This window comes from Sinocyclocheilus anshuiensis, unplaced genomic scaffold, assembly GCF_001515605.1.
Source record: "Sinocyclocheilus anshuiensis isolate Anshui unplaced genomic scaffold, SAMN03320099.WGS_v1.1 scaffold392, whole genome shotgun sequence".
Taxonomy (NCBI): Eukaryota; Metazoa; Chordata; class Actinopteri; order Cypriniformes; family Cyprinidae; genus Sinocyclocheilus; species Sinocyclocheilus anshuiensis.
In genome coordinates, this window is record NW_015557091.1 from 2539055 (window position 1) to 2550905 (window position 11851).

At 34.8% G+C, this 11851-nt stretch overlaps 1 protein-coding gene across 1 annotated transcript in view; it reads left to right on the forward strand.

Moving 5' to 3' along the window:
* LOC107677281 (nuclear receptor-binding protein 2-like) overlaps nucleotides 1-11627 on the forward strand; it is a 44325-nt gene extending 32698 nt beyond the window's left edge. The window contains exons 2-18 of the mRNA XM_016472131.1: nucleotides 3132-3254; nucleotides 3829-3930; nucleotides 4526-4615; nucleotides 4733-4773; nucleotides 4872-4966; nucleotides 5247-5270; nucleotides 6437-6523; nucleotides 6622-6677; nucleotides 6785-6880; nucleotides 8126-8258; nucleotides 8551-8653; nucleotides 8997-9047; nucleotides 9133-9268; nucleotides 9352-9405; nucleotides 9625-9688; nucleotides 9843-9898; nucleotides 10241-11627. Coding sequence (XP_016327617.1) covers nucleotides 3132-3254; nucleotides 3829-3930; nucleotides 4526-4615; nucleotides 4733-4773; nucleotides 4872-4966; nucleotides 5247-5270; nucleotides 6437-6523; nucleotides 6622-6677; nucleotides 6785-6880; nucleotides 8126-8258; nucleotides 8551-8653; nucleotides 8997-9047; nucleotides 9133-9268; nucleotides 9352-9405; nucleotides 9625-9688; nucleotides 9843-9898; nucleotides 10241-10324 — 1395 coding nt within the window. The 3' untranslated portion in view covers nucleotides 10325-11627. The remainder of the gene's footprint in view (nucleotides 1-3131; nucleotides 3255-3828; nucleotides 3931-4525; nucleotides 4616-4732; nucleotides 4774-4871; nucleotides 4967-5246; nucleotides 5271-6436; nucleotides 6524-6621; nucleotides 6678-6784; nucleotides 6881-8125; nucleotides 8259-8550; nucleotides 8654-8996; nucleotides 9048-9132; nucleotides 9269-9351; nucleotides 9406-9624; nucleotides 9689-9842; nucleotides 9899-10240) is intronic.
* Nucleotides 11628-11851: the final 224 nt, after the last annotated feature.

Sequence of the window (11851 nt, forward strand, 5' to 3'; positions counted from 1 at the left end):
GAGAGTAGCGCGGGAGCTGCGTGGAGTTCCGATCATATGCAGATGTCCGTTCATACTACATGACCGAAAGCGCGTGTTATGTGACCATTCATGCAAACTGTAGCATCATGCTACATAGGACAATAAATAAGATTTATATTCCGCTTTTACTCATATTACTCATAATATAATCTTGTTAAAATTTATTTCATAAAATTGGTATCGAAAAAAGTATCATTCAGGAACCGGTATCGAAGTCAAGGTATCGGTATCGATATCGAAAATTTTTGAACGATACCCAGCCCTACCTTTAAGAGAATTTTAAAGACTCCACCTCATGGACTAGTTTCGTCAAAGTTTCTATAAATCCTCTATTGCTGCTGTTGCATTCCGACTTGCATTAAACCCACCACAGCCCCTGTGACCTCTTGACCTTTGAGATGAAACCCAGTTGTAGGCAATGCAAACAAAACCAAAGGATTGTGGGTAATCCATACAAATCAGGGCTCAGACTGGCAGACTTTTTTTCATGGTGTTTTAGGATCAGCCCAGTTGTACCCAAAAAACCTTTAAAGTTCAACAGAAACGACAAAACAGCTCTTTGAGCTACAAAACCTAAATGTACTTTTTAAGACACATGGAGATTAATGTATTTGAAATAAAGTTTAAAGCATTTTAAGAACTAAATATGTGTAATGTGACTGGAGCTTGCAGTATATAGAGAGAGAGAAAGATATTTTTTATATATATATTTATATTGGATTAAAATTTTTTTGATTGTTTATATATAGTTTATGTATCTAATTTAAATTTTTTAAATTATATAACTTAATATAAACTTTATTTTTTAATTTCATACAACGTTATATTATTTAATAATTTAATTATATAATTGTATTTTTTATATTTAAGAATTATCAGAACCAGTTATTTCCGTGTTGCATAAAATGGTAGATATCTCATAAACATGATTCTTTTATTTCAATTTATTTTCGTTCTAAAGATTGGACGTTGAACTTATTGAATAATTGATTGATTGAAGTTGAAAAAAAAAAGAAAGTTGAGACCAGTATATTTTTCTACATCCTAATAGATTTAGACAGAATCTGGCTTTCATCATAACAATGTATTTAGAGAAGATACTAGAACTTTATTTCTGGTTCCAAAGGGTTAAACAACATCTTGGTTACTACCCTCAGAAAGCTACAGGAAAAGCACTTCTGTAGCCTTATTTATTTTGTGAGCGTGATATATATATCGTGGTCTTTTGACTAGTGTTGGGCTAGATTCCCAGCTGATGACTCAATGGCTCTAGTGTATCTGAATTCTGCAGTTCCTCCACAACTATAATCACATTATTGACCAAAACAAGTGTATGAAGCTGAGATGGACATATTTGAAGAGATGTTTTGAATGGTCACCTGTTTAATAGAATGCAAATTTGCATCATCCTTTACATATTAATAGACCTGATATTTTGAATGAATAAAATTACCTTGAATTTATGCATGTGGTCTGTTAAGATACCCAGCGGTTCTGCCATGTGGATGCAATAGACACTTCTGATCTGAGTCCATATCTCTAGAGACAGCTTGGCTCAGAGTGCCAATCAGAAACATGTGTATCGTAAAACATCTAATATAGGTGACCATTTTTTGGCTCAGTCAAACAACTCGGATTGCAACATACATGTAATTCCAGCCAAGTCTTGACCTTGAATTTAATGTATTTACTCCTATCATACTAGGTAAACGTACTTTGACCAATTATTCATTATTCAAAAAAGATTAGAGCCGGTAAGATTTTTAAGCTTCTCAAGACTGCATTTATTTATCAAAAATACAGTAAAAACTGTAATATTGTGAAGCATTATTACAATTTAAAATAACTGTTTTCTTTTTTTAAAATGTAATTTATTCCTGTGATGGCAAAGTAGAATTTTCAGCAGCCATTACTAAAACATTTATTATCATTATCAATGTTGAAAACAGTGCTGCTTAATATATTTATGGAAACTAACTTTTTTGTTTTCTTTTTTTTTTTTGTTCATTGTTAAAAGCCTAGCTACAAATGCATTTATTAGTCATACAAGTACAGACACTTGCAGACGGACATTTGTCTGCTCGCATGCACAGGCAGAGATGATGTGTGAGACATGCATGACTCGGCAAAGACATGTGCTCTTTCTCACGATTTGCTGTCTCTCTCTTTCGTCTCATCTCTTTAGTCATTATCCCTCTCTCAGCATGATCCGCTCTATGTCTCTCTGGCTTCATGTCTAATCCCTCTCTCTCTCTCTCTCTCTCTCTCTCTCTCTCTCTCTCTCTCTCTCTCTCTCTCTCTCTCTCTCTCTCTCTCTCTCTCTCTCTCTCTCTCTCTCTCTCTCTCTCTCTCTCTCTCTCTCTCTCTCTCTCTCTCTCTCTCTCTCTCTCTCTCTCTCTCCTGAAAAACACAAAAGATGGCTTTGAATCCAGATAAATGATTACTTTCAAAGTTTGATTTGAAGAGGTTAATAAAAAAAAGGATATCCAAACAAATAGTGGTCAACAAATGTGGGTTTTTAATGGTTAATGCTGATTCATATAATGTGATCGTTTAATTTAATTTAATTTAATTTAATTTACAAATATGTTGTAAGCAAAAATAGATGAAAAACGTAATTAAAAATGTTATATATTAAAATATATATTAAAAACATACATTTATTTTATAAAATATAAAATAAATTATTAAAACAATTAACATAATTTGTACTCAAAATGAATTTTAATATATTTAAAAACGGCATGTTATATTAAAAAAATCTGATTATTTAATTATTTATAAATGATTAGTCTTGAAATGAGACTAGACAAAATGAGTCTGTCTGATTGATATATCACTTTCACTACAATCAATGTAGCTGATAGTATTTTAAATACTAATGTCACATTTAAATTCAGCAGTTCATAATTTCCCCACACAAAGTGACACATCATTTTTAAAACATTTTATTCCAGTACTCATAAGAGCATATTATTTTTTAGATTACTTGAGGATAATTGGGATAATTTTTAGGTTACTTGAGAAATATTAGGAAAGTAATGGTCAATTGGTCAGAAAGGTGGACTGGATTGTAGATGTTAAAAGTGATTATTTGTCTCCCCCTGCAGGTGAGTCAGGGGAATGTTCCTGGCGTGGAGAGCGCCTCTCTGGCCATGGACACTGAAGAGGGTGTTGAGGTGGTCTGGAACGAGGTTCTCTTCCAGGACAAGAAGGTCTTCAAGACAGTGGAGGTGAGAGCTCAACACATTTCTGTTTACACTACCATTGACAATCGGTACGATGTTTGAATGTTTTTGAAAGAAGTCTCTTATGTTCACCAAGGCTGCATTTATTTGATAAAAAATACAGTAAAAACAATGTTGTGTTATTACAATTTAAAATAGCTGTTTTCTATTTAAATATATTTTAAAATATCATTTAGTCCTGTGATGCAAAGCTGAATTTTCTGCATCATTACTCCAGTCTTCAGTGTCACGCGATCCTTCAGAAATCGTTGTAATGTGCTGATTTATTATCAATGTTAGAAACAGTTGTGCTGCTTAATATTTTTTTCAGAAACCATGATACATTTTTTTAAGATTCTTTAATGAATAGAAAGTTTAAAAGAACAGCATTTATTTGAAATAGAATTTTTTTGTAACATTATGAATGTCCTTACTGTCACTTTTGATCAATTTAGTGCGTCCTTGGTGATTAATTTCTTTAAAAATTGTACTGACCTCAAACTTCTGAACAGTAGTGTATGTGTATGTGATAGCTAAAATGATTAACGTGTTTTGCTTATTTGAATGTGTATTTGTGTAGGACAAAATGAAGGAGATGTTTGAGAACCTGATGCAGGTGGATCATCCAAACATCGTCAAATTTCACAAATATTGGCTGGATATCGGGGACAATCATGCTCGGGTAACACACACAGAGACACACTGCTCTCAGTGACTCTATTGTTGTGAAAGTGTAAAAAAAACTACATCAGAGTGTCTCTAAAGGTGAATTGTGTCATTTTTTTCAATCATTATTTTTGCAGTTTGGTGCAGTGGCACAGAAATTACATGACTTACTTCACTTGTAATTACATCAATTACTTCACTTTTATGTACACAAAGACCAGTACGTAACATAAAAGACCTTAAAAATCCATATTGAGTAAATAAAATCAGTAAAATCAATGGTGAGAGCATTGCTGAAGTCTCAAGCTTGATTAACCAGACAGAATCTGAACAGAAAAATCAGGTCTGGCTACATAAACTCATATGTGACCCTGAACCACAAAACCAGTCTTAAGTCGCTGGGGTATATTTGTAACAATAGCTTTATTTAGCTTTCAGATGATGTATAAATCTCAATTTAAAAAAATTGACCCTTATGACTGGTTTTGTGGTCCAGGGTCACATATGGGAAGTGCCTAAGATTATTTTTTTTCTAAAATAACTTCTTATTTTGGTATAAAGCTGAAGTGGCCATTATATAGAAATAGCTTTTCTTGTTATATCCCTCACAGGTTGTGTTCATCACTGAGTACATGTCGTCTGGCAGCTTGAAACAGTTCCTCAAAAAGACCAAGAAAAACCACAAGAGCATGAATGTCAAGGTCAGGCTTTCATAAACATTTTTAGTCCCAGACTGATGTCTAAATATATGATGTACATGATTATTATTGTGCAGTGCTGTGATTTTTGTGTTCATGTGATACATTACTGTATTTCAGGCCTGGAAACGCTGGTGTGCGCAGATCCTCTCTGCCCTCAGGTGACACATTTGTGTGTGTGTGTGCTTGTGTTGAAGGTTGTGTGTGTGTTCAGACACGAAAATTTGTTAACAAACATGCAACTTCTTCCACTCATCAGTTACCTGCACTCCTGTGACCCTCCCATAATTCACGGCAACCTCACATGTGACACCATCTTCATTCAGCACAACGGCCTCATTAAAATTGGATCAGGTATATTTTCCCCTGCACTTTCAGCCTTTTTATTTCTCCTTTAAGTGAAATATCCGGGTTTTAGTCTCACTTTTGACTGAGAAAGCTATTTATGCACATTTATCGTTTAAAAGAATTCTGAAAAAAGGTTTGTGCAAACATTTAGATCCAATAAAAAACAAATGTTTCTTGACTGAAAGGCAAATCAGTATTTATGGAGCACTTATGCTCACAAAAATGAAGGTAATGAAATATAATCATCATCCATAGTCTTCTTTCGATTCTGTTTTTTTCTCTGTAGTTTGGCATCGACTCTTTGTGAATGGTAAGAGCATTTTAACACCTCACTCAATATGCAATTTATAGCAAGTAAAAGGCCTTTTTGTGTCATTTTTGTAACATCCACCTTCAGGTCCTAGTTCACATGTCTTAGCTGTAAAATCTTTAATGATCTTTAAACGTGAAAGTAGCTTTTATATTGTTAGTAAGAGCATTTTAACGCCTCACTCAATATGCAATATGTACAAATTTACCAAAAAACTTGATATGCAACTGTATATTCAATCGAAAAAAGTCTGAAAAACCTTCTTTTTTCACAGTTTAATGAACCTTTAGACAAACTAGTTTCAAAAAATCTTAGAAAAAAAGGTTTGCATATGTTTGTTTGTTTTTAAACAGCATATTTGATACATCAGGCTTTCATTGCTCATGTACTATAACATAAGAGAATATAAAGATCATACTCGAGGACAAAACATCAACATTTTATTTAGAGGCTTAAACTGAGCAAAAATAGGCAAACGTTGATATATATATATGGTCCAAAAAGAAATTTTAATAGCTTGTAAAGTAATGAGATCTTTATAACAGTATAGCAGACTCTTACATAAAATTAATATAAATGTAAATATATTATCTCCCAGTAATATGTCTTACTAAGATGATCTTTGAATGCTTAGTTTTATGATCAAAAGCCCTGTATTTTCATTATGGGGGCAAAACATATAATGCAACACAATAAAATAATGATTGAGAGATCATATACATTTTATTATGATTTTTCTAAAAAAAAAAGAAAAAAAAAAAGATGTATGGATAATCAAGTAAAGCTAAGTTACTTCAGTAACCGTTATTTTTAAAATATTACTAACAATATAAAGTTAAATAATAACTTTCTCGTTTGAAGATCATTAAAGATTTTACAGCAAAGACATGTAAACTAGGACCTAAAGGATGTTATTAAAATGGTACAAAATAGGCATTTTACTTGCTATAAAAGTATAAACTATCAATCAGACAACAAAAGGCATGTAGATTGTGTACATTTGTGCATAAAATATGATACATTAGGCATTATAGGGTTAAAGTTAATATAGTTTGTTAATGAAAATGTCTGAAATCTAAAAACCCACCCTTATTTTCAAAAGTGCATGAAAGAAATGTTTTATTTTAATGAGACTTGACCCACTCTGATCATCTGCTCTTACTCAGTGTTCCCAGAAGGCGGCGTCCAAGGTAAACTACACCAGCACCGAGATGATAAGAGGAACCTGCACTTCTTCAGTCCAGAGTACGGCTGTAAGTGTGACCACATCTTCACTGCATTTTCTACTGGATATTTGTGTAGACCGGTCGTATTTTTTGGTTTATATATTTTATATTTCCTTTTTTCATAGCATGTGAAGATGACTACGCTATTGACATCTTCTCTTTTGGGATTTGTGCTTTGGAGGTGAGATACCAACAAAGCATGACCTGGCAGTGTTATTACATACAGCACTTTACTGAACTGAAACGTGACAAGTCCCTCATGAAATAATATTTTTAAAATGGCTTCAGATGGCCGTGTTGGAGATCCAGGCAAATGGAGATTCAGTTGTGTCCAAGGAGGCCATAACCAATGCGGGCCAATCATTAGAAGACCCACTTATGAGGGTACGTGTGCACAATCGGGTTATGTTTAATGGACATGGTAGATGCTTGTCTAAATGCAATCAGACTTATGATTTTCTCTTGGCAGACGGGTCAAAAACACAACACTACAGACTTACATTTTGTCACATCTAGTTGCTCATATTTGCTTTAGAAAATGCAAACATTTGTGTATATGATAGTTGTTTTTATTGGGTTAAAATTAATATAGTTTGTTAATGAAAATGTCTGAAACCTGAAAACTAATATTTATTTTCAAAATTGTATGAAAGAACTACATTTTTAAGAAAGTTTGACCCATTCTGATCATCTGCTCTTACCCAGTGTTTCCAGAAGGGGTAAATTTGGTAAATTAAATGTATTCTTTTATATTAAACCTGAATTTTCCTGTTACTGACTCAGCAGGGTTATTACCATTAACTGAAACTAAAGCCATAAACCAACATTTTCATTATTTGAAATAAAATAAACATTAACTGAAGTAAAATAACATTTTAAAAAGCATATATTATTTCTGCTATAGTTGCCAAGGCAACATTTTTCAGTTTAATTTGAAGTACTAAAATACTGTATCTAAAAAAGTTTATTAAAAACGATATAGACATCAAAACTAACAACAACAAAATTAGTAAAATTAAAACAGAAAATAAAAAATAAAATCTAATTCAAAATATTAAAATAAATGGTTTAAAAACCATTTTCACTGAGAAAGTGCTGGTCAATTTCCCAAACAATTACAAAGAAACAGCAAGAAACACATTTAATTAAACACGAAATTTTGAAGTGACGTGACATGTGGCCAAGTATGGTGACCCGTACTCGGAATTAGTGCTCTGCATTTGTCCCATCCAAAGTGCACACACACCCAGAGCAGTGGGCAGCCATTTATGCTGCGGCGCCCGGGGAGCAGTTGGGGGTTCGGTTGGGGGCTCAAGGGCACCTCAGTCGTGGTATTGAAGGTGGGAGAGAGCGCTGTACATTCACTTCCCCACCTACAATCCCTGCCGGTACGAGACTCGAACCCACAACCTTTGGGTTACGAGTCCGACTCTCTAACCATTAGGCCACGACTTCCCCGTCTAAAAATAACGGGGAAAAAGTAGAAAAACTGAAATTGTATTTTTCTTGTAAAACATACTCCAGTAATCTTTCTTTGATTTAGATCTTTGGAAAATCATTTATTTTTGCACTGAATATCAATGATACTAAAATAACGGTGTTCCTGATTTGCTCTCTCATGTGTAACAGGAGTTCACCCAGATGTGTGTGCGTCACAATCCCAGACTCCGGCCGACGGCACATGACCTGCTGTTTCACCGCGTGCTGTTTGAAGTGCACTCACTGAAGCTGCTCGCAGCACACTGCCTCATCAATAACCAGTGTAAGCATGCTTCAAAATAGATTTAAAAAAGAATGTATTGATTGTAACTCAGAAAAAATTATGTAGCCACTCCAAAAAACTGCTATCTTTCCTCCTTCTCTCTCACTTGTAGTGACTGACCAATCACAATCAAGTATTTTGAGCCATTTAATAATATATAATTTATTTCAGATAGTTTTCTTGTGAAGGATTACCTAAATGGTACATATTAAGATTAGTGGGATTTCAGGTTAAATGGATTATTATTATTACTAAATACAATTTGGCTTTTACATGTTATCTGGGTTTAAAGACATGCTTCCAGAAAACTGTGTGGAGGAGAAGACCAAATCATTCGACCCAAATGGAGTCATGGCAGAGATTATTCACAAAGATCATCCTCGCGTTCAGCTCAAGTAAGTCTCTAAAATTTACACTGCTGTTCAAAGTTTGGGGTCAGTAAGATTTTTTTTTTTTCAGCAAGGACACATTAAATGATCAAAAGTGAGAGTAAAGGCATTTATAATGTAACAGAAGATTTCTATTTAAAATAAATTTTGTTCATTTTATTCAAATAACCCTGAAAAAATGTATCATGGTTTCCACAAAAATACTGAGCAGCAAATCAGCATATTAGAATGATTTCTGAAGGATAGTGTGACACTGAAGACTGGAGTAATGATGCTGAAAAAGATATGTAATAAGATACAATGATATGTGTTTGATAAATAATTTTGTTTGCTCTCTACTGTCCTGCAGGTATTCTCATGTTTCTCCTCTAGAGCTGGACAAGTTTCTGGAGGATGTGAAGTAAGTGTTGCCAGATGAAAGCAATAACTGTTAAAAAGTAGGTTTTTGTGGTTTGTAATGTGCACATGCGCATCTTACCGCTCAGGAATGGCATTTACCCGCTGATGAATTTTGCGTCCACTCGACCCCATCCTGTACCTCGCGCCCTCTCCATGTCCCAAGAACATGTGGAGACAGTGAAGACCCCCACACCCGAGCCACAAGAGGCTGAAACCAGGAAGGTGTGTGTTCTCATCAAAAGACACTTATGATAGTTCAGTTCAGTCAGTTATTTCTTATTTATCTTAAGTTGTCATTGTTTTAGGTGGTACAGATGCATTGCAACCTGGAGTCCAATGAAGACACTACTAAAACCCATGTGAGTGTGTCAGTTTAGTATACGTGCTATTTTGCTGAAAGATTCACCTTAGAATGGGATTGTGTGGAATTCTCTGTGGTTCCTTGCGTCTTTGGTGATTCATCTACATTTGTTTTGATTGTTATTAATGATAATGCAGACTATTATACTTATGTTAAGGGGTATTTATGGCAACATCTGTTGAATCAATGGCAAATGAACTGATATCTGTTTCTACAGCTCACTCTTTTCTTGAAACTCGATGATAAACTCCATCGGCAGCTCAGCTGTGATATTATGCCAAGTGAGTGTAACTGTATTGAATTTTCTTCAAATAAAGTCACTTTATCATCTCTTTACCACATAAGTGCAATAAAAATGAATGCCACCTAACAACGTAGTAGTGACATAATTTCACAAGTTAATGCACACAATATATATGTATGTGGTCATTTCAGATGACAGTTCCAGAGATTTGGTCAATGAACTTATCCATCATTCCTTCATCAGTGAGGTAAGACTAAAAGACGCTCTGATTCACACTACATACTGCAAATTTCCTATTTTCAATATGTTCATCATCTCAAAGCATATCAGTATCATTTCTTGCATGTGACATGAGATAAAAATGCTTAGATACAGCAGCTACAGCTAAACGTTCACTTCTTCTTCAACTTCTTGTCCTATGCCCACAAATTTCCTATTTTCAATATGTTCATCATCTCAAAGCACATCAGTATCATTTCTTGCATGTGACATGAAATAAAAATGCTTAGATACAGCAGCTACAGCTAAACGTTCACTTCTTCTTCAACTTCTTGTCCTATGCCCATGTTTTGCCTTCAAATTTCCACAGGAGGATGGTGACAAGATAGTGGCGTTACTGGAGGATGCTTTGAACCGACAGCGTGGGTCCGCTAGTGCCATAACAACCATATGAATGACAATGGTGTGTTGCCATGGCGATGGACATTTACATGCCAGTGGAACCTGAGAGGGAGGCCCGCCAACAGAAGGAGAAGGACAATAGAAACGAGCGATCCAGTTTGTCAGTTAGTGTGGATAGTTGGAATTGGAACTGTGGTCAAATCAAGATGACAGAACACGGCATACTGGTTTTTATGACAACATGTGATTGACCAGGTTAGGGGGCTCCAAGAATGCCCATCTAAGAGGATTGTGCTAACCTCCCCGAGTCTCCATCCAGCACTTCCAGGTGTCACTGTAGGAACCATCCTTCCCACAATCCCATGGGATGCTTAAGGGCAGTTCGGCTTCTCTTGAAGAGAGTCGTATGTGGTGTAGGAGGTGTCTGCTGTGGAGAGCTCAATAGATGAGAAACGACCCCTTTAGGAAAACTAATTTGTTAAAGTTCAATATTGCCAATCTTCTTCATTTTGTGGCTTAAACACAGTTCTGTGGAAAAACTAGGCCAGAAACATATTCTACACAAGTATGCCAACACATTGCAAGTGCACGTGCGTTTTTGTGTTACTGTGGCATTAACACACCAGAGTACTCAAAGAGAGCAGTAGAGTTGCAATATATATGCCATGAAAGCAGATTTGTTGATATAGCTATCAGAAGTTAAGCTTGACAAGTTTCTCTTCAAACTGTTGCTCTGCCATAAAAACAGTTTACACTAATGCTAATGCTTCACTAGTGGCAACGCTTTAAATCCGAGGTAGCACAGCTAGAAGCATTAACATTGACTTACTTGCGTAGATTATGTTACTGTCATGAGGAAATAATAAACTTAGCATTAATAAGGCATCATTGGATTGAAGAGTCAGTTAGGATGTACATTTTCTGGAGATTTACCGGTTATATTTTAGCTTGTCAGTTTTCCCAAAATGCAATCTTCTAAATGTATCTTATGAAAGAAGTTGCTTTAACTGATGTGGTTAAGGCCAATCAAATGAATATGATTGTAATTCTCTGCAGTCTTCACATTGCCCTGTCAGCTATCACAAGAATGTCTTAATATGCAGTTGGAGTGTTTTGCGTATACAGGAATGTATTGCCTTATATAAACATTGCTGTTTGCTGGTGTCTAATAACACGAATTGAAAATAATTTCAAAGAGCCACACATTTTATACAGATCGCACATGTAAGAAACGTGAAGGATCCTGGTTAGTCAACCAGCTAACTAGCTGTCAGACTACATGGTTTTGGTAATGACTGTTGTAGAATGCATTAAGATGTATTCATTTCTGTGGGATACACCAAGAAGTTCTTTGTCATGAGCATTTACTTAACTGAATAAAGTTAAACAATCTCTATTAAATTGACTGAATTTATTTTCACGATTTTCTTAAATGTGATCACTTTTTTGATGTGAACCATCTACAAATTCCATGTAGCCTCGTTTTATGGTCTCATAAAAAGATTCATAATAATAATTATTAATGAATACGCAAAAGACCTGCTTAAAACCCATTTAAGCCCACCGGCAACTATAGTTG